The sequence below is a fragment of the Phyllopteryx taeniolatus genome, chromosome 3, assembly GCF_024500385.1.
Source record: "Phyllopteryx taeniolatus isolate TA_2022b chromosome 3, UOR_Ptae_1.2, whole genome shotgun sequence".
Lineage (NCBI taxonomy): Eukaryota > Metazoa > Chordata > Actinopteri > Syngnathiformes > Syngnathidae > Phyllopteryx > Phyllopteryx taeniolatus.
Window position 1 is genome coordinate 33,093,077 of NC_084504.1, and position 23,319 is coordinate 33,116,395.

General features: G+C 43.3%; 1 protein-coding gene across 9 annotated transcripts in view; it reads left to right on the forward strand.

Moving 5' to 3' along the window:
- Positions 1–23,319, forward strand: part of nos1 (nitric oxide synthase 1 (neuronal)) — a 79,557-nt gene that overhangs the window by 15,565 nt on the left and 40,673 nt on the right. For 8 of the 9 annotated variants that reach the window (XM_061768817.1, XM_061768816.1, XM_061768823.1 and 5 more), the window contains 2 exons: positions 6,942–7,647; positions 17,420–17,522. In XM_061768817.1, coding sequence (XP_061624801.1) covers positions 6,992–7,647; positions 17,420–17,522 — 759 coding nt within the window. In that variant the 5' untranslated portion in view covers positions 6,942–6,991. Of the gene's footprint in view, positions 1–6,941; positions 7,648–13,410; positions 13,862–17,419; positions 17,523–23,319 lie in introns of those variants that run through there. The other variant, XM_061768825.1, reaches the window with a different exon arrangement.

Consider the following 23,319-nt stretch of genomic DNA (forward strand, 5'->3'; position numbering starts at 1 on the left):
GTTAGGGTGATTAAGGATAGAGATGGAAACGTTTTGACTGGTGCCAGTAGTGTGCTGGACAGATGGAAAGAATACTTTGAGGAGTTGATGAATGAAGAAAATGAGAGAGAAGGAAGAGTTGACGAGGCAAGTGTGGTGGACCAGGAAGTGGCAATGATCAGTAAGGGGGACGTTAGAAAGACATTAAAGAGGATGAAAAATGGAAAGGCAGTTGGTCCTGATGACATTCCTGTGGAGGTACGCGAGCATCGAGGAGAGGGGGCTGTGGAGGTTTTGACCAGCTTGTTCAATAGAATTCTAGTAGGTGAGAAGATGCCTGAGGAATGGAGAAAAAATGTGCTGGTGCCCATTAAGAACAAGGGTGATGTGCAGAGCTGTGGGAACTGTAGAGGAATAAAGTGGATGAGCCACACAATGAAGTTATGGGAAAGAGTAGTGGAGGCTGGACTCAGGACAGAAGTGAATATTTGCGAGCAACAGTGTGGTTTCATGCCTAGAAGGAGGACCACAGATGCATTTTGTGCCTTGAGGATGTCGATGGAAAAGTACAGAGAAGGTCAGAAGGAGCTACATTGTGTCTTTGTGGATCTAGAGAAAGTGAAGAAACTGGTCCAAGCAGGTTGGAACGGGTGGAGGAAGGCGTCAGGTGTGTTATGTGACAGAAGAGTCTCTGCAAGGATGAAGGGCAAAGTTTAGAAAACAGTGGTGAGGCCAGCCATGATGGACTCATTAGAGACAGCAGGAAGCCGAGCAAATGAAGATGTTGAGGTTCGCTCTTGGAGTGACCGGGTTGGATAAAATTAGAAATGAGCTCATCAGAGGGACGGCCGAGGTTCGATGTTTTGGAGAAGTTAAGAGAGAGCAGCCTTGGATGGTGTGGACACATCCAGAGGAGAAATCGTGAGTATATTGGTAGAAGAATGATGAGGATGGAGCAGCCAGGCAAGAGAGCGAGAGGAAGACCAAAGAGAAGGTTGATGGATGTCGTGAGGGAAGACATGAGGGCAGTTGGTGTTCGAGAGGAGGATGCAGAAGATGGAAAAGGATGACGCGCTATGGTGACCGCTAAAGGAACAAGCCCAAAGGAAAAGAAGGGGACATCAAGAAGTCGCTGATTTTTTCTGTTTACGGCAGGGCTCGGTCCCTATCCTGGCGAATGAAGTTAGTAGTGAGAGAAGTAAATATAGTGGACCCCAGAATACCCGCACCCGCAAATTCGGCAATTTACTGATTTTTATTTTTTTTTCTTTCAATTTTTTCCATCCATCCATCCATTTTCTACCGCTTATCCGAGTTCGGGTCACGGGGGCAGTAGCTTTCGCAAGGACGCCCAGACTTCCCTCTCCTCAGCCACTTCATCCAGCTCTTCCGGGGGGATCCCGAGGCGTTCCCAGGCCAGCCGAAAGACATAGTCCCTCCAGCGCGTACTGGGTCGTCCCCGGGGTCTCCTCCCGGTGGGATGTGCCCGGAACACCTCACCAGGGAGGCGTTCGGGAGGCATCCGAATCAGATGCCCCAGCCACCTCATCTGGCTCCTCTCGATGCAGAGGTCTGACCAGCGGCTCTACTCTGAGATCCTCCCGGATGACCGAGCTTCTCACCCTATCTCTAAGGGAGAGCCCGAACACCCTGCAGAGGAAACTCATTTTGGCCGCTTGTATCTGGGATCTTGTTCTTTCAGTCACAACCCACAGCTCGTGACCAAAGGAACGTAGAGCGGCCGGGGTAAATCGAGAGCTTCGCCTTTTGGCTTAGCTCCTTTACCACAACGCACCGATACAAAGTCCGCATCACTGCAGACGCCGCAACGATTCGCCTGTCGATCTCCCGTTACATTGTTGCCTCACTCGTGAACAAAACCCCAAGATACTTGAACTCCTCCACTTGGGGCAGGATCTCATCCCCGACCTGGAGAGTGCACGCCACCCTTTTCCGACTGAGGACCATGGTCTCAGATTTGGAGGTTCCGATTCTCATCCCAGCCGCTTCACACTCTGCTGCGAACCGCTCCAGTGAGAGTTGGAGATCACGGCTTGAGGAAGCCAACAGAACCACATCATCTGCAAAAAGCAGAGATGCAAGACTGAGGCCACCAAACTGGACCCCCTCTACGCCTCGGCTGCGGGGAAAAATTCTGGCCATAAAGGTTATGAACCGAATCGGTGACAACGGGCAGCCTGGGCGGAGTCTAACCCTCACCGGGAACGAGTCCGACTTATTGCCGGATATGCGGACCAAACTCTGACTACGGTCGTACATGGACCGAGCAGCCCGTATCAGGGGGTTCGGTACCTCATACTCCTGAAGCACCCCCCACAGGACTCCTTTAGGGACACGGTCCAACGCCTTCTCCAAGTCCACAAAACACATGTAGACTGGTTGGGTGAACTCCCATGCACCCTCTAGGACCCCGCCGAGGGTGTAAAGCTGGTCCACTGTTCCAAGGCCAGGATGAAAACCACATTGCTCCTCCTGGATCTAAGATTCAACTTCCCGACGGACCCTCCTCTCCAGCACCCCTGAATAGACCTGACCATGGAGGCTGAGGAGTGTGATCCCCCTGTAGTTGGAACACACCCTCCGGTCCCCCTTCTTAAAAAGGGGGACCACCACCCCAGTCTGCCAATCCAGAGGCACTGTCCCCCGATGTCCACGCGATGTTGCAGAGACGTGTCAACCAGGACAGCCCCACAACATCCAGAGTCTTTAGGAAATCCGGGCGAATCTCATCCACACGGGGCCTTGCCACCTCGGGAATTTTTTTAATTTTTATTTTTTTTAATTTTATTTTTTTAAATTGGGGTTGGGGGGGGGGTGAGAGAGAGCAATCCTGAAACGCTTATTGGCAGTTTATCCCGGGTTCATCCCTGCTTTTTCAATAATATTTGGGGTTTAAATTTGTTTTTCTTTTTTTTTCAATGCACTTCTAATGCCCGTCAATAATCTGCGGATTTTCGCTATTTGCTGTGTGGCCCGGGGGTGCACAATACTACCTAAAAAGTATTTCTACTACTTGCCAAAGCTGTAATTAGCCAATGTAGCCATCACCTGTTGACCCTTTGCAGAGGTCAAACAGGCGTGAGCAGAGTTCCCACACAAAAACACAGCAGCGGCTGTTGTTGGCTGTTGTCGGTGTAAAAAGATAGCAGCGTAATACCCTTGTGACAGCGAATGATTGCAATTAACGGCCAACAATAACAGCTCTTGTATTGCGTGACGTGACAATGTGTGCAAGGGGATCAAAATGACAACTATGTCGAGACTAAGCAAACGCTTATGAATGCTTGTGTTTTAGATTTTTTTAAATGATCCTGTGCGATATGACTATTGCGATATTAGTCATTCGAACTGCTCTAAGTGCTAGAGGACTCTGCATCTTTTTGCACAATTGTTTTTGGTTTTTTGTCAATGTCTTTATGTCTCCAAAGTGTTCTGTAAATTGACTGTTTGTCATACTCGAGCGGCTCCGACTACCCGAGACAAATTCCTTGTGTGTTTTGGACATACTTGGCAAATAAAGATGATTCTGATTCTGATTCTGATGTCATCGACTCAAAAATGGACATTAAGTTGCACAGAGAATACTTGAAATTGTCTTTTGGGTTTACGAATAAAAAAACATCAGGTTCACGTACGAGTCAGAATTTTTTCCACAGCTGTACATATTCTTAACTAATTGGATTTGAAATGTGAACTAATATATATATGTGAAATACCACAAATCGTCAGATAGAACTATTAAGCACAGACTTCCACAGGGATCCATATTGAGACAGCTTCTTTTCATCCCGTGCGTCAACAATTTTGTTAATTCCTCGGAAGTGCTCCGCAAAGTCTTGTTTGCATGAATCTGTTCCAGCCCAAAAACACGCCACATTTTTATGTTACGTCTTTTTAAGGAAGAAACTGTAGGAACTGAAAGGAACTGTATTGAAATATAGAACTCTAACAACATAAAACTTAGAAGAATGTAAATAATTTCAGTTTCAGCCAGATGCCCCACACACTGTACTATTCCTGTGTTGATGTGTGCTTTTAAGGGGCGTGGCCTAGTCAGGGACGTCAGAAGCTACAGTCAGTCAGGGTGGTGGTTTACCATGTGCTTAGTTACGCATTTTCCTCTTCTCCATGCTCCGTGCTTGTGTGGTCATTTCATATTTGCGTTTGACTGTAAACGCCGACAGTTGCTCTCCTTGCCCACATGCTACGGGGCACTATACTACCTCAACTGCTCTATTTTATTTGAATTTCCAGTTCACTCAAGTAGTAGCATGTTTGAATCTCACTTGTAACATAAAGCAAAAAAAAATAAAATAATAAATCCAGGATGCCCTGTCTTTTAGCTGTGAAAAGTTGGGCCAAAACTCCAAATATGACTCAAACCGCAAGAGAGTTCGTCCCTGACTGCTTCTCTGACGAGCGCAAAAGTGATGGCAAATCCACGCTCGGGCCTTCAGTCACCCGACTCGACTCGTTCTGAATCAAACCCCTCAGCCAGGAAATAACGACAGGAAGTCGCGCGGCTACTTGTGAGCTGCCCGCTAACATGAGATGTGACGACGTTGTCCTCAATTTAACCTGCTTGATCCTCGAGAGTTTTGGAGTCGCGGTTGACATTGAATCAGGTGAAAATCAATCACGCAAGGTTACGCTGTTATATGAAGTTATGTACACTGGCTCTCTATTGACAGGCAAAACCCAGAAAAGCAACTGTAATTCCAGTCTTCCATGCCTGTCAAACAAACAAACGAAAAAACCAATCCCAGCCCAGCGGTGTCCCGATGTGAAAACCTCAAAATGAGTTCTGTCTGGATCTGACCCAAATTGCACAATTTCAGTGACATTTGTCATGGAAATGTTTATATTTGACATTGTGTGTTTTGTACCCTTGTTACGAGCGTTACACGGGAGTGGGAAGACTGAGAGAATCGAATCGGGTTATGTGCTGGGCTTCACCTAGACCCGGAACGTAACACCTTTTAATAGTGAATGGCGACACTTGGTTTCATTAGCATACACATACAAGTGACTCCGGTCTGTCTGCTCCAGGACAATATAGTGAAAGGTGGGCGCGTGAAGCCCACTGCATGCATTTCCACGTAGTATTATGCGTATTGATCGAATCATTTGGATACGTAGGAAGCTATAAGACTCCGGCTTTGCGACAGAGCGAGATAAAAGACTGCACAATTTTGTCTTCTCGTATTCCTTTCAGGTATTCTCAGAACAAGTCGGTTTTTTTTCTACTACGCTTCTCCTCACTTGGGTCGCGGGCGTGCTGGCGCCTATCCCAGCTATCTTTGGGCGAGAGGCGGGCCACACCCTGAAGTGGTCACCAGCCAATCGCAGGGCACATAGAAACAAACCACCATTCGCACTCACATTCACACCTACGGGCAATTTAGAGTCAATCAACCTGCCGCGGATGTTTTTGGGATTTGGGAGGAAAGCGGCGTGCCCGGAGAAAAGCCACGCAGACACGGAGAGAACATGTAAACTCCACACAGGCGGTGCGGGATTTGAACCCCAGTCCTCAGAACTGTGAGGCAGATGTGCTAACCAGTTGCCTACCGTGCCACCTAACTATGCTTTTTTTTTTTTTTTAAATGAAAATTAATCCAGTCACGAATGACATGTCCGCCAAATTTCTTATTGCTTGATGAAACTGGTGTTCAGGGCCTTTTTCGTCGTCGTCGTCGTCGTGTTTTGTTACCTTTCCAGGGAATTTACCCAAAACGTCTGCTTCAGACCAAAATGGTCAACTTCCAGTTCAGGCATTCATCCATGAGACTTTTTGATGCGTCCTATCTTGATGGACGTGGCTCCCAAATACCCGATTTCGTTTTGATTGCTGAAACTGGTGACGGGGGCTGATTTTTATTCATTTATTTATTTCAATTTTGACATTATTTTACCTAACTTTTCGGGGGGCACTAATGAGTGAATTCGCTAAAAACATCTGCTTCAAACCAAAATGGCCAATTTCCTGTTCACTTTCAGGGTTGAGTCCTTGAGACTTTTTCATGCGTCATGTTATGATAGACATGTCCATGCACCAAATTTCTTGTTGAACTAATAAAATAATAATAATAAAAAGAATTAAAAAAAATGTGTGGGCTATTTTGGGGGAGGGGGTGAAATTCCCTCAGTACCACCCCCTGGAAAGTTATTAAAAAAAAAAAAAAATCAGCCCCTGACACCACTTTAATCAATCAAAACGAAATTGGGTGGACATGTCTATCATAACAAAACACAAAAAAGTCTCAAGGACCCGTGCCCGAAATTGAACAGAAAACCTGAACCCCGACGTCAGCGACAGACACGAAATTGGGTGGACGTGTCTATCACAACAGGATGCACCAAAAAGTCTCAAGGACCCATGTCAAAAAATGAAAATTTTGGGCGAATTCAACTCAGAACCGTCCTCTGAAAGGTTCTTTGAAAAATTCAGTTTGACTGATTGACACATAATTGGGTGGACATGTCAACCATAATAGGACACAAACAATTCTCAAGGATTCATGCCCAAAGTTGTACAGGTAGTCGGCCATTTTTCTTTGAGGCAGGCAAAGAGAAAACTCACGCAGGCACGGGGAGATCATGCAACCTCCACACAGGCAGTGCCGGGATTCGAACACCAGTCCTCAGAACTGTGAGGCAGATGTGCTAACCAGTCGCCCACCGTGCCGCCGACTGTAAATTGTGATGCTTTTTTATTCATTTTTTTTGTTGTAGTTTTACTCGCACCATATAATGTGGCTGGAGCGTGGCGTCGAAGTTTGATAAATTGATGACAACATCCTAAACATCCACTCTGTTGTTATGATCCTTATTCCCCGTGGAACTGATGCTTATAGACATTTTAAAAAAGAAGTTTCCTGCTAAGCTAATTTCCTCCTTAATTAATTAATAGAGGCTGTTTCCTCCTTTTTGCTTTTCAGAAACTCCCGGGACACGCACACATCAAGTCTGCCCCACGCACACGGGCACCATGCAGGAGTCAGAGGCCAGCGTGTGCCAGCTGCAGCCCAACATCATTTCGGTGCGCCTCTTCAAGAGGAAAGTGGGCGGCCTGGGCTTCTTGGTCAAGCAGAGGGTCTCCAAGCCGCCCGTCATCGTGTCGGACCTGATCCGGGGCGGGGCGGCCGAGGAGTGCGGCCTGGTCCAGGTGGGCGACATCGTGCTGGCCGTCAACAACAAGCCGCTGGTGGAGCTGAGCTACGAGCGCGCCCTGGAGACGCTGAAGAACGTGTCGCCCGAGAGCCACGCCGTGCTCATCCTGCGCGGGCCCGAGGGCTTCACCACCCACCTGGACACCACCCTGTCGGCGGACGGCCGCCCCCGCACCGTGCGGGTCACCCGGCCCGCCTTCCCGCTCTCCAAATCCTACGAGAATTGCTCACCTCAACTGAGGGCCATCGAGAACCTCTCGTCGCCGTCCATCGCCCTCCTCGCCGCCCAGGACCCCCAGCTGATGAGGGAGGGGGGCCGTGGCGACGGCGGGTTCTGCAACGGGCTGGAGGACAACAACGAGCTGCTGAAGGAGATCGAGCCCGTGCTCCGCCTCATCAGGAGCACCAGGAAGGAGATGAATGGCGAGGGCCAGAGGAACGCCGCCCGGAGGGACGCCGAGATTCAAGTGGCCTGGTAATTACTGCGCGGCTGCTAAACGCAAAACGTCAGGCATACGGTCTGACACATGACGTGATCAAAATGTCCCGAAAGAGCTGAATCTTTTGGGGATGGAAGAGGTGAATGTGTAAAACAGCTCTTCATTTGGGAATCTTCCTGTGACAGTTTGGGAATTTGAGGAATGTGACAAATAGCTCTCAAGATGCCCTCAATGAATTGAGCATTTTTGAAGTTGGAATGGTTTGTGGAAGGATGCGGTAAATGTGTCAAATATATGCATTCATTAGGGAATTTTGGTGGTGGAATTTGGAAAATATAAAAAAATAAAATATATATATAAGATGTTCTGACTGAGCTGAACCATTTGAGGTTAGAATGCTTTGAATCGGTGGAGAAATGTAGGAGGAGGAAGTAAATGTGTAAAGTTTCTTCTTAACTTTGGCGTTTGGTTGTAACATTTTGGATTTGTGGGAATGTGAAAAATTGTTCTGAACATGTCCTGACGGAGATGAACCATTTCAATTTGGAATGCTTTGAATCGGTGGAAAACAGAGGTCAGTGTGTAAAATCTGCATCGATTTGGCAATTCTGTCAGAAAATGAGGAATAAATATGTAAAGTTTCTCTTAATTTGGGATTTTCTTAGGTGGAATTTGGGGAATGTGATAAATAGCTCTCAAGATGTCCTCAACCAGTTGAACGTTTTACAGGTCGGAATGTTTGAATAGCTAAAATAGCTGCATTCGTTTGGGAATGTTGTCATGGAAACGGCAATGTATATCAACTGGTGTAATCAAGTCAGTGCTGCCGTCTTATCGCAGTGAGTTGAGGAACTTTATTTGGACTAAAGTAGTGCTTGTGGCATCTGTAGGCAATTTGAAACCTTTTTCGAGGGTTGGCAATTCCAGATGACTATTCACAGAAGGGATCTGTCCGTGCCCTCTGAATATGCAGGACTATAATGACAAACACATCTCAAATCATATTTTACAATTGAATTTCAATCAGTGGGAATGCCATCAGTGCATTCCAGCCTCCCCCCCCCCCCAAAAAACAACCCAAAAATGTTATGTTTTTAAGGAGAAAAATAGCACTCTTATATTTAATAAAAACACACAGTTATGACATAATTAAATACAATTCAAAAGAATGAACCAGTTTTTGTCACACCTTCTCCGCCAATGTGCTGCTCATTCTCCTTCTTGGCAGTCTAAGACAGACGAATATATTATTCATTGAGATTTCACCCCCCGCAGCTCATCAGTACAGTACTAATATTAGTCCTTCTTCACAGAGGATAAAGAATATATGCCTGCGAGTATTCTTTTATTATCTGTTTACATACATCGTTTGTGATCAGATATCAGTTGCTTAAAGGGTAACAACACCGCCAGATAGATGCTAATTGTTGCCTTTGATTCCCTGTTTCTTAAACTTGAAATTGTCCAAATCGTCGGATTTTCAGCCTCTCATCCGTAAATATTCTCCTGTTTGTGTAGCCCTCCCTCCCCTTTTGTGTTGAATCAAAACATCTGTTTTAGCGTGGGAAAACAGTGATGGACGTTGGCCGATTTTCTGACGGATGTTACCGACCAAACCAGTCACTGAATCATCATCAATTTATGAAATAACGTTCTGTGTTTGAAGCAAGGGATAGAAATTTAGAAAAATCTTTGTATAATCTGATTTGTTGATTAAATTATTTAAAAAAGAAAAAAAATGGTTGCTAGATTAATTGATTATGAAAATAATTAATTTTAATTGCAGCCCTCCATTTAAATGTCTATTTTTGAAATTTGGGGCTTTTTCAAGTGGATTCGAGTCGATCCAGGGGCCCTTCCAAGGATCCGTGAGAGGCAGAGGAATGCTGAGATTCAAGTTGCCTGCTAATTATTGCCCTGCTTCTAATTATGATGTACACTGGAGACACTCAAACTCATTAACAGAGCTGACACCAAACATTCCTTTCATAGTTGACTAAATTATTGTGTTTATGTCTGGAGGCGTCTTTGCTGTTTCCCTCCCAGTCATATATCACACTTGAAGGAAATGTTTTTATCCCTGTGTAAAGCACCTCCTACATGTTTTCAATATGTCTGTGTGTCTAAGACGAAGACACTTTTTAAAGTCTTTCCTAATATTTTTTGTTCTGACTCACACAGCTCTCAAAGAGGGTAGCTTGCGTCAAGTTGTTAATTTATCACTCCCAATTGAAGTTTCCTGTAAAAGTGACGCATGAAACGAGAGAATTAAACATTATACATTAGAACACCAAAATGTTCAAGCTAACCATACTATTTACTAAAGTCCACGAGCCGAATGCTAACGTATAATGTGAAATGCCAGACGGGCTGAAGCAAATTAGCATGGACGTTACGTTAATTAAAAACATTCAAACAGTTGCTACTTTAACGCACACGGCGAAAAGATTTCAAGGACCCATGCCAGAAAATGAACCTAATTGGAAGGTTCGTAATATACTGCTGAATAGGTTTGAAACGTGGGTAGGACTAAATGTAACAGTCATTAATTGGTTCAGGTTTAAAACTGCCTTGTACTATCTGAAGAACATATCCAGAGTGAAGCCAGGAGAAGCTCAGCCATGCTTTTATCTCAAGTAGACTTGACTATTGTAATGGTCTTCTGACTGGACTCCCCAAAAAGAGCATTAAACAGCTGCAGCTCATTCAGAATGCTGCAGCTCAGGTTCAGGTTCTGACCAGAACAAAGAGGTCAGAGCATATTACCCCCCAAAAATTTAAATAATAATAAATAAATCTCCCTGAAGATTCCCCATGAAAAATAATCAGAATCACCTTTATTTGCCCAGTATGTCCAAAAAACACACAAGGAATTTGTCTCCGGTAATTGGAGCCGCTCCAGTACGACAACAGACGGTCAATTGACAGAGAACACTTCGGAGACAGAAAGACATTGACAAAAACAAAAAACAGTCACTGAGCAATAATAGATTGCTAGTTATCTGGTAATGCCGGTACATTATTTTTTTTTTTTGGACAATTGTGCAAAAAGATGCAGAGTCCTCTAGCACTTAGAGCAGTTCGAATGACTAATATCGCAATAGTCCGGTGCAATGATCATTGTGCAAAGGGCGCCGAGCCTTCAAGCGAGTAGTACGATAATCTGGGCCAATGTTGATTGTGCAAATGTTGCAGATACTCCTGAATCAGTGTGCAGATGGAGCAGATGCTACTCTAGCATGAGTGGCCAGTATTGGTCAACATCAGATATGCAAATAGTGCAGTGTGGCGAGACTACTACAGTGAGTGCACGAGTAATATATCATTGGCCCCACAGAAATGTGGCAACAAACTCAACACAAAAATCTGTTGGAATTTCTGGTAGTTCTAGTTTGCATTGATCGGTAGCGCCTACCGGAGGGAAGGAGCCGGAAGAGCCGGTGACCGGGATGCGGAGGGTCCGAGAGGATTTTGGACGCTCTTGTCTTAGTTCTGGCAGCGTGCAAGTCCTCAAGGGTCGGTAGGGGGGGTGAAAGTGTCCTTTTCAAATCTGCAGTAGAAGGTATTCAAGTCGTTGGCTCGTGTGCTATTGTTCTCAATTTGGGGGGGATCGTCGCTTGTAATCCGTCAGCGATTGGAATGCATGCCAGACTGATTTAAAGTTGTTAACTAAATAAGTTAGAAAAACAATTCAGCCACAGACACCAGTTTGACCAATCAAGAACCAAATTTGCTAGACATGTCAATCAAAACAGGACGCACAAATAAAAGTCTGCTCGAAGTTGAACAGGAAGTTGGCCATTTTGCTTGAACACAACCATCTGGGGGGAATGCCAGGTCTTATACTTTGCTGAACTTGGACTTGGAAATTGCTCCAAATGAAAATCTTCAATTGGGCTCCCTAAAACCCCCACATGCCCTGTTCACACTTGCTCTTCTTGCTCCATTCATGCGAGCTTAAAGTCTGGAAGTTCAATGAGAAGAAATAAATTGTACTTGTTTATCAGTTTATTTTTGAAAGGGGACAATGCAATTTCATGAAACACATGAAGTACACATGGTTAAAAAAGCCAGAATTAGCCAGAAGGCTAGTTTTCATCTGTAGTCCCCTGGCCACGATGTAAAAAAAAGCAGTCAAATACATCTACAAGACAATATCATACAGGATACATCATCAAACTATACTATTAAGAGAGAATAAAACCATTTTTTTGATCATAACAAAAAGACAACATAACATACTTGTCTTTTAGTGTTGGCAGCTATAGGTGTTAACTAGCCACATTTTGCGGTTTCTTTTGTGAAGGCCTTGTATGTTGTAAGCAGTTGAACCTCGTTCCACTCACCAGCGCTCCTCACTGACCGGGCCGACTTAGTGAAAGTGGAATGAGACGGTCGCCTCTGACGGAGCCCCGAGTGACACTCTCAGAGCCCTTTCTTTGGCTGATGAACTCAGCCAGAGGAGCTGGGGCCAAATCGTGCAGTACTTTAGAAATCAAATTGAAATCTGCAAATATGTGAAGACGGTCCCAGTTTAAAAGACTGTATTTTTTTTTAAATTGCACAGTGATGATAGTGACTTGTTTTTTTTTATCCATCACTTTAATGACTTGTTTGTACAAAACTTCCAATGTTTTTTTTACATTCTGACCAGCCTGGGACCAACTGGTTATGCAATAGTTAAAGTGACTAAGAATCATCGAATGCAGGTACATTTTTGCAGCTTCAGTTGACATTTCATTCCGAATTGCACAAAAATTTGCAAGGTTTAATTTGATATTTTTACGCAATTTGTCAATATGGGCTTTAAAGGAAAGCTGTGAATCAATTATTAACCCAAGATAGTTGTATTGGCTGACAATTTGCATTTTTTTCTCCATGAACAAGTATGTCGGGGTCAGGTGATACTCTATTTGTTTTAGTGAAATACATGCCTACAGTTTTAGAAACGTTTAGCTGTCGACAGCACTCCTGCAACCAAGTTGTGACACAGGACATTGCATTAGTGAGTTTAGCAGCAACAGTATCTTTTGGAGCGACCATGAACAAAGAAAACTGTGTCGTCTGCATACATTACGCACTCTGCTTCAGAGCAAACAGTGGGCAAATCGTTGATATAACGACTAAATAAAAGGGGGCCTAATATTGATCCCTGAGGGACTCCAGAGGTTAGCCTAAGAGACTCTGATCTGCAGTTGTTAACTGATACAGATTGTGTTCGGTCATGCAGATATGATTCAATCCAGCTCACAGCTCTGCGAGAGAAGTTCAATTTTGAGAGCTTGCTAAGAAGAACAGCGTGATTTACTGTATGGAAAGCTTTCCTGAGGTCCAAGAACACCGCCCCTACAACTCCACCCTTGTCGGGAGAAGATTTTATTTTCTCAATGAAGAGGCATGTAGCCATTTCAGTGGAATGCTTGGATCTGAAACCAAAACTGCATGGCGTGCTGATTAAATAATGGACAACTTGACGAACTGTTAAGTGATCCTTTAATCGCGTGTGATAGTGTCACCTTTTTTGACTTGTTAAAATAACATTTAAATTTCCTTGTGCGTGTGCAACAAGCCCCAAAAGCAAATTCCAGACGGACAAGTAACACGTTTTTTTGTTTTGTTTTTTTCCCCTTCAAGATGATGTAGCAGTGCGTTCTTACACTGAAACTACTTTTAGTTGTCAAACATACAGCAAAAGTCCTATCCATCCATTCTTTTTGGGTAAAACATGAAGACGTACAAACGAAATGAATTTGCAAGGAGCAAATTGAAAATAGATGTGGGAAGAATGTATTAGACATTGGAAGACCCGGAAAGAACATGCAAACTCCGGACTGAAAGATTACAACCTTGAGCTGGATCGTAACCGCTGGACCGGCAGGCAAGAATAAAGCCAATGTTGTTTTGCAGCGTTTCCTGATTTGAATTTGCCACTTTTTGATACATGATCACGTTGGACATGCGGATTGTCGTTATCCGGCCAGAACATACCTTCGTACGACCAGCACGGTGGCCGTCAAGTCAAAATGAAGTTCAACAGATTTTCTCAAAGGACTACACAAATGGCGGACGAACTACAAAAAACCGGAAGGACGAATCACCGCACAGCTGCTGGGTGAACTTTAAAAGGAGGGCACATGTGACAGGTGCAACTAATTGATCGAGCATCAGACAGTGACGGGCAGAAAGACTCTTCTGATTTCTGAATGCGAAAACCCTCGCAAAACAAGCCATCAACAACCAACGCAGCCGGTAAGAGACTGTCATCACTCTCGCAGTTCAATTGTCTTTTGTGTGAGCGCTACTGCTGAGCTGGTTGCCCAGTGACGTGTGGGTTGTTAATCATCGAGTTCCAATGTGCGCTCATTGTTTGTTAACCTCTCTAATTCATTGAAACGTGGTGAAATTGATGTGTAAAATATGGGGGGGGGTTTAATTTTTGGTCTTGTTTTTTTGAGAAATCATGTCATGCATATTTATTGTGGCATCTCGGGGTAAATCAAGTAATGTCAAAATAGTGTGGATTTTAGCTTTTCATAACTCAAAGCAAACATTTAGTATTTTTGAATGTTCGCACATAATGTGTGTATAAAGTTCATTGAATTAAAATTTTTAAATAATGGTAGAACAGTTAAAAGTTCAAGATGTTAAAATGCATTAAAAATAGACTGTAATATTAAAAAGTGAGATCCATACTTACTGGACAAACGGGCTGAAAGAATTGACAGCAGTGGGTCGCCGGATTTGCACTTAATTTTCAATTTAACGGAATAGCTCAGGTGTCACAGGATGTATTTTCTCAGGTGTATTTTTTTAGATAGCAGTTGGAAATATGAATGACAGTATGTACATAATTCAAATGCATTTCCCGGGATTTACCGGGAACTGAATAAGCTGGTCAATGTTTTCAGTACTTATTGTACAACTTTCTGTTCTCAAGCAAGGAGCTGAGGTGCAAAATTTACATTCCAATGTCTTGTTTCAATTAAGATTTGGATATTTAAACCATCCTTTTGACATCACTAGATCAAGACAACTAACGATTGCGCAACAGTTTGAGGTTTTAAACAGGAAGTGGCTTCTGAGCTCTTGTCACAGTGTGTTGCGTCAGACAAACTGAATTAGTCACAGAAAGGTATACAGTGGACTCCCTTGTTCACAGATCAAGCACCTGTTGTGAATGTTGCTAGTTTGAGATCAGCGAGTTGTGCAAAATGTACTCAAACATCCAACAGTTGGACATTCAAAAGTTAACAAACAGTCGAATTAAGCCAGCCGTGTATTTTAGGTTTCGTCCATGAATTCCGTCCCCAAAGCACAATATCTTGTTTTTGGACTCGTGTGGACCTGCAGAAAACCCAAGAACGTGATGATGCCACACGGAGAGGCCCACGACTTGGGTGTTCAGAGCCAGAAGTGAACAGGGGACCAGAGATCTGCCCTGTGGCATACCATACAAACAGGGCCCCGAGATTCACTCACGTCGGTCCGAATCAAAGACAAAACGACGGCTTTGCTAGCTGTTGCTAGCCGGTGGCCCGTAGGACCCATCGAGAGACGTCTGCTCTCGGTCCATATCAACAACAACTGGAAACGTGTGACATTGCAGTCACATGTTGGACTTTGCCAATCTCCCTTATGTGGAGCCCCTTACTAGTTGATGTTTTTTTTTTTACATTTCATACCATGTAACCAGTGCTGGGTGGGATATCGAGGAGTTGTTTTGTCTATAGGACAGAATTGGAACCACGCACTTCATAAACATTCAGAACACCTGGCTGACAATGTTTTCATACTCACTCTAGGTTTTTTCATTTCACACTTGGCACGCCAGTGATTCTAAACCTTGATGTTTAATTAATCATTTAAGTTTCCATTACATGTCTGGGATGAGCTTCCACCCACGTCATTTTTAGAGAATGCAAAGAATCCAAGCATCGATATAAGGTGTGTGACATGCTTAGCTGTCACAACACAGATGTTGGTTCAACGGTTGTATTTTATTTTTTTTAGCCAAGTGAGGATAAGAACAACCGAGGATTAGTTTTTGGAAAGTCAGAAGAACCAGTTTGTGACATTCCACATCAAGCTCTCCAGTCAAAAGCTTGAAACGGGTGCGTCTACTTTGTTGTTGTAGTACAGAAATTGTTGTTGCTTTCGGGCAATATTGCATTCTGGGAGAAGTATAATATGCAAATCGATTAATTTTGCATTTATCAAACGTGAGACGAATTGCGTTGGTTGGTTTTGCGTCTGCGCCTCTGAAAGGCAGGTGCTAATCGGGACCGCTGTGCGTAACCATGACAACAGCTCTTGTGGCGAACAGGAGAGGAGGCAAAACGAGAGGCCACGGGTGAGAAACCTATCTTTTCCGTGCCTGTAAACATTTTAGAAATCCCAGAAACGCAAGTGATCGTGACATGTATTCAATTCAACAATGCACTTTTGGAGCTTCCGAAAGATCAAACTCTGAGCCAGTCACAAGAAGGAGTCATGTCATATCACTTCTGACCAAAATGTGCTCTTCTTTTTTTGTATTGATGTCGTCTTCATTTATCCGGGTTAGGCAATTGAGAACAGATCCTCATTTGCAGTGCGGACCCGGCTGCAGGAAGCATAGTCAAACCATCTGTGGCGATCAGGTGTGCTCTCTCAAGTTTGAAAAACACGATGGTGTGGCGCGCTGGGTGGGGTCGTGGCGGTCCGTCGCCCGTGCCCCTCCCTTTGGGACTGGTCGGGGCGTCCCCCTCCGTCCACCAGTTGACTGACACGCACGTGATGCGGTGTTGGGTCACTTAATACGTTCCGTAGACACGCTCTAGGCTTGAATTGCTGATGACAACACGGGTTCTACTCTCATATCAGCTCACAGGTTCTTCCAGGTGTTTAGACACTCAAAAGAATCCCCTCCGCACCACACTCGTCAGTAGCACTGCCTTGCTCATTTCCCACATCCTGTCTGTCCTGCCCTCTCTCATCTTGTCCTATTGGTTAGTTGTCGCACATCCTCACCGGGTGCCCCCCCCCCCCCCAATCCACAAATAACGACACGATTTGACTCTTCTAACGTTACTTGTGTCAAAATATCTAGACTGCCTCACTATTGTTCTGCTGTGGTTTGCTCCCCTTGTCCACTCTGTCCCTCTGTCTGTCCCATAAAACCATTTTCTGTCCAGCTGCATTTTCAATAAACATCAGACTAATTAAACAAAATTCAAATAAGCAGGGGGACTCCCCTGTTGCACAGCAAACGTGTTCCAGCACAGAAGGCATTCAGAGCCACCGTTCTGGAAGGCCGTGCGGCTGAACAGGACTGCTTCCAAAAAAATGAAAGTAAAAGTACAAATGGAAATTGTATTGTCGTAGTTGCCCGGCCACTAATTGGGCGTCACGCCTTCTGTGTTAAGAGTGATTTGAGAACATACTCTCATGATGCGTCAAGTCTGATTTTGCAGGTCCGCAAGGTCGGAACCAGTTTGACTTGACAACATGAAATTTGGTAGGCTTGTCTATTACCAGTAGACTCATCAACATGTCTCAAGACGTACGACGTCTGCCGTCTTAGTTTGACGCGATTATTTGCAGCTCATTCTTTCCGGCTTTTCCAGACTCATCCAAAAGATTCCTACCAAATGTTAACCACGTATATGAGAGGGATGGCAGGGGGAAAAAAAACGAAAGTTTACAAAGGGTTCGACCGAGTTCACGTGGGAGGGTTATCGTGTATTTGAATCGTCATCCTGAAACTTTTTGTGCACGTTTTGGTTGTGGGCTTGCGCGACTGAGTCACCCCGCTTTCCCCTCTTCCAGCGACCTCGCCGTGGGAAACGGGACTTCAGCCCAGCTGCCATCTGACAACAGCAGGAGACAGGACAACATGCCGTTGGTGCTGCGCAACATTGATGCCGAGCAGGTTAAAAAAAACAAAAAAAAGAAAGTACCTGTGCTGTGCTGCCTATTGCATTATGGCGAAGAGAGAAAAAACACTTTTAATCACACGTAAGACACTTTAAAAGTATTCTTTAGGTCTCTCTCTCGCTGTCAACAAATGGGAGACTATTGGATAACATCACTTTGAGGAAAAGAAGACCCAAGCGTCAGAATTGGCGCTGCAGATGCATGCAGTTGCAATTCGTCGCTTCTTGCGCTTGTGTGTCTGCCCGTCTTTTTCTCTTCCAGGTAAAGCGATTGAGGACAAATTCTCATTTGCAATGCCGACCTGGCTGCACAAAACATATTTAGATTTTCTAATGTGAAATTCGATGAAATGAGAAATTTGTCGAAAACGAGGCAAAAACGGAAATTGGACAACTTGACATTTTGAAGCATGTTGAAAATGACAGTCGAGCACATATTTCATTAGGAGATGAAAATTGAGCCCTCAAGTTTCATTTTCGAATGAGAAATGAGTAGAAATGAGATCATCATCATGTCATGTTATGAAACAATTGTGATTAACGAGAAGTCTTCCCATTTTATAGTTTGTGTTTATGTGAAATGCGACTCCCAAAAAAACCACATTTGAGCCCTGCATTTTGATGTCCTGTCGCAAATCGGAGAAAAGCTTGGGCGCAGACACCTTTCCTGGATTAGAATTTGTTTCAGCTTCAAATAATACAGAAATAAAAGTGCTCTGTTTTAGCATCATTTTTTTCTGTTTTTTAGTTTTTCAGTTTGAGAGAGCGCCGGGGTAGTTTGCCACAAATAAAAGGTCCTACCCGTATTGCTTTTACATAAATGTGTACTGTGCAAAAAACTGTGCCTGCTTTGCACAGTTAAGGGCAACGCGTGCATGCTTCAAACTCTTTATTTGTTACTCCCAGTTGAAGTTTACTGCCAAACTGACACAGAAGACAAAAGGCAATTGTAGAAACACCAAAATGTTCAACCAACAGCATACCATCTCAAACCCATAGCTTGACGTCCGCTAGTCCGATAGCCTGATGCTAACGTAAGATGTGAAACGACAACGTAAATTAGCCTTGATGTGAGATTATTTGAAACCTTTAAGCAACTGCTACTTTACACGCTCTCGGCGCAGCTCAGTGCTCAGTGCTGCTCGGGTAGCGTTGTGGCCCAACGTGGTACTACACTGAACCTGCCTGGACACTGTAATCCTTTCTTGTGCTTTTAGGAAATGAGCTGGCGTATTTGTGGATCCTTTTGGGGGGCAAAAAAAAAAAAAAAAAACGTGGCTCAGAACCTTGCGGGCGACAAACTGTCGGCTGCCGCGGCGGTCGGCGACGTTAAATCCGGATTACGCCGATGGTGTCCTAATCTGCACGTGCTGCGTGTTTATCCTCCTCGTCCAAATACTCCCGTGGGGCAAAATGGAGGCGCACCCGCCACCGTTTGCGACCCTCCGGAAATTGCAAAAAAAAAAACATAATTCAGTCAAATTTCTGTGAAAATAAAGTACTCGCGTAGAAGTACACTTGCTTATTCAATATCATGTAATTTTATAATTGCAAATAAAAGTTACATTCAAATGAGCGTTACAAATATTCGGGAGTAAAATAAGTTTCGTTTTATTTTAAATGTAATAAACATTATCTGGAAAACATTTTTTTTCATCTTTCGTTGTCATTTGTATCTTTTAGTTTCATTTTATTTTAGAGTTGGTGTCCTTACAAAAAAATGATTACAAATGAATTATTTATAATGAAATAAAAAATTTTTGCAAATGATTATTATTCAAAATTGGCATCTACTTATACATTTAGTTTTTAAAATGTATGCAATTCTAAAATCTATGATTACATTATAAAATTTGATTCATTTTTCTCATTCATTTTAGATGTAAATATAAAATCCAAACATTTAATTTAAAAAAAAAAAAAAAGAAATATTCATCATGATTCTGATTTACTTATAAATGGTCAAAACCAATTAAAAACAGCATTGGACAATCAAGAAAGCATAAATTAAGAATTTCAAATAATTTTAGAATTATTTGTTTAGTCTATTATTTAAATTGCATTTTTATACAGCAGTTAATTGGAAAATGAAATACCAGTACATAAAACACTTAAATGTTTTTTAAAAAAAATCATGCAAATTTACTAAAAATGTTAATCAATGAATGGAAAAAAATGAAATGATAATTTGAAAAAAAAAGAAAATGAACTAATAAAAAGAAAAGTAAAAATAATTTTGGAATTAGTTTGTTTCTTCTTTTAAAGAACACATGCGTTTGAATGCAGTTTTGAATGACTTGTCAAATGAAACGTGTGGAATGAGCATATGCGTGTGTGCGTGTGTCCAGTTAACACGCAGCAGCATCAGTAAGTTCCGTCACGTAGCGTTTCATTTGATCAAGTCGGACACGTGGGAAATCTTTTCAGCCTGTGATGTAAGCGTTCCTTCCTCACACTCTACTGCAGGATTACCCCTGCCCGCCTTCGCCCGCCTTCGCCCACCCTCCTGCATAATGTTATGCTTTAATAAGGCCCGCTATGTTGCGCGGGATTGGCTGGCCGATCTCCATTAAAAGCGGCAAATATTCCTCGCGTCATCCGAGTTCCCGTCGCACTCGTCGTGCACGTCGTCCGTTTGAATTTTTCACGCTTTGCTTTCCCGGGCTGCCATGCGCACTCATCCCCGGTCCTCACAGTTCTGAGGACCGGGGTTCAAATCCCGGCCCCGCCTGCGTGGAGTTCGCGTGTTCTCTCCGTGCCTGTGCGGATTTTCTGCGGGTACTCCGCTTTTCCTCCCACATTCGCGAAACACGCGTGCTAGGTTAATTGAAGGCTCTCAATCGCCCGTAGGTGCGAATGCGGGTTTGTTTCTATGTGCCCTGCGATTGGCTGGCGACCAGTTCGGCGTGTACCCCGCCTCTCGCCCGAAGATAACTGGCATAGGCTCCAGCACGCCCGCGACCCGCGTGAGGAGAAGCGCCACAGAAGATAGATAGATGGATGGATAGTCGACATGAGAAATATGTTGAATTTATTTTGACTGTTTAACAAAATTCTAACGCGTCACATCAAAATGAAACATTTTAATTTGTGGTAAAATCACGCATTTGAAACGCGTCAAATCAAATCAAATGCACCATGTATGAATGACAAGTGAATATTTCAAATATTACAAAATTAAATTCCAATTTTATTTCAAATTTTAAAAAAAATCACATTTTGTTGTATTTTCAAATAAAAATGTTTGAAAATCTATTTTAATGTAATTAACATTGATTAATTGGAATTGTTTTAAATATTGAGTATTTTGAAAAAATCTAAAAATTCATTTTATTTCATTCTCTTCTATAACATTTGAAAATATGTACTGTACACTTTTTTTTTTAACTCCACAACTTGTTTCTGTATTTATAAAATACATTAGTATTTGGGTGTATGTTGACTTTTGGTTTTATTCTGTATATATTTTATTTCATAAAATAAAGAAATGTTTAAATAATCGGAAATTAATATGAAAATACTACTTTTGTCTCTCAAATTGTATTATTGTATGTGGATCATTTTCATATAGTTCTTTTAATAACAGGACAGACAATTGTAAATGATAGCTAAATTCCAATGGCGCTATTTTGGAATTCCGCCTTGGTTTTCCGTGCGCAAATGTCTCCCGTGCTTAAGTTGGAGATGATTTCAAATTTGAATAGTACAGACAATCGAAAGATAATTGATTCATTTTACGGCAGTCACGTGCAAATGTCAGCGGAACAAGATTGGTTCTTAGTTGTATGGGAAAAACCATAAATAATGAGAAACTTGAATTTATGAGCAACTATATTCAATAAAACAATCAACAGTGAATTTAAAGGCTGAACCTTACCAATTGGTGTTCAAACTTTATTGCCTTATACTTTTAACAATGGACAAAGTAATTTTATAACTTATAACTCGAAATATATCGAAAAAGAACACCCTCCCTTCAGATTTGATAGTGTTCCGCATCAGTCTCCTCCTGACTTCAGTTCTGCCAATTTTGATGCTAGAATCCTTCTTGCACAACGCCAACGCTATAAACATCTTCATCAAAGTGCTGTGAGTTGCGCAATTTACGCGCCTTGCCCTTCAAACGCTGTGCATAAATCCGAGTCCGAACTAGCCATTGCGCTCTTTTGTCTTGATATAAGTGTAAAAATGGTAATGTTGCTGTAACTTCCTTTTCAAGGGATTCTAACTGTTGCTACTTCTGCGTGTTGAGGTCGTTTAAACCAAGCTGTAAATGACTCCTGTTCCCCAAATTTGATTACATTTCAAAATAAAAGGCCAAAATGTAAAATGTTGTAACTTCCTTATTTTTCAACAGATAACTGTTGCTACTTCTGCGTGTTGAGGTCTTTTAAACTAAGCTGTAAATGACTCCTGTTTTCCAAATTTAATAAATTAAAAAAAAAAAAAAAAAAAAGGGCCGAAATGCAAAATGTTGCCGTAACTTCCTTATTTTTAATAACATGCAAACGTTATTACTTTCACAAATATGAATTATCTGAGAAATAACAGCATTTACTTTGCTGTCTGCTATCGCGTGAATGCAAAACGACGGCCTCGTCACAGATCCCTCTGGTGTATTGCGACAACATCACGAGGCTCCCCCCTGTGGCGTCAACGCGAACGACGCCGCGAGTGACGTTTTCTTGGAAAGACGGAAACAAAAGGAGCTGAAGAAACCGAGATGCATTTGTGTAGGTTTTCATGGAAAAGGCCAACTAAACATTTGGAGACAAATGTGTCACACCCCAAAATGGAATTTTCTTATGGATGATCAAAATCACATCAAATGTAGATGAATGTGAAAATACTTTCATTCTGTTCTATGTTTGTAGTTCTTTTTACAGAATACAAATGAAGTCAAATATCGCAACGAGTGTTAACGACTGCGTTCGTTCGGAGCCGCGGCGCGACTAACAAAGCGTTGAAGGTGCGCCATCGATTACGTCGGTCGTGGATCAATATCCCGCTGAAAGGTTCGCCGCCGTCAGCGGCCGATTCTTTCCAAATTCGGACAGGAAGTGGATGGTCATGCACTTCGTCACCTGGAGTGGCGCTCGCCCATTTCATCGATTCATTCAAGTTGAATTGTCAGCAAAAATTTTTTTTTTTGCACTAACAACATGGCTGCAAGAAAACTGGTTTTGGATTGTACCTTGTTAATGAGTTGTTACATGTTGCAACATCGCGTGGACATCGAGGAGAGGGCCTCTGGATTGGCAACTGGGGTGGTGTGTTCCAACGACAGGGGGATCCCACTCCTCAGCCTCCCTGGTAAGGTCTATTCAGGGGTGCTGGAGAGGAGGCACCCCAATCTCAGATCCAGTAGGAGCAGTGTGGTTCTCGTCCTGACCGTGGAACAGTGGACCAGTTTTGTTTTGCGGACTTGGAGGAGACGTTCGACCGTGTCCCTCGAGGAGCCCTTCGGGAGTATGGGGTACCGAACCCCCTGATACGGGCTGTTCGGTCCCTGTACGACCGGTGTCAAAGTTTGGTCCGCATTGCCGGCAGTAAGTCGGCCTCGTTTCCGGTGAGGCTTCCCGATTCTGTTTCTAACTTTTATGGCCAGAATTTCAAGGCGCAGCCGAGGCGTACAGGGGGTCCGGTTTGGTGGCCTCAGTATTGCATCTCTGCTTTTTGCAGATGATGCGGTTCTGTTGGCTTCATCGAGCCGTGATCTCCGACTCTCATCGGAGCGGTTCGCAGCCGAGCGCGAAGCGGCCGGGATGAGAATCGGCACCTCCGTATCTGAGA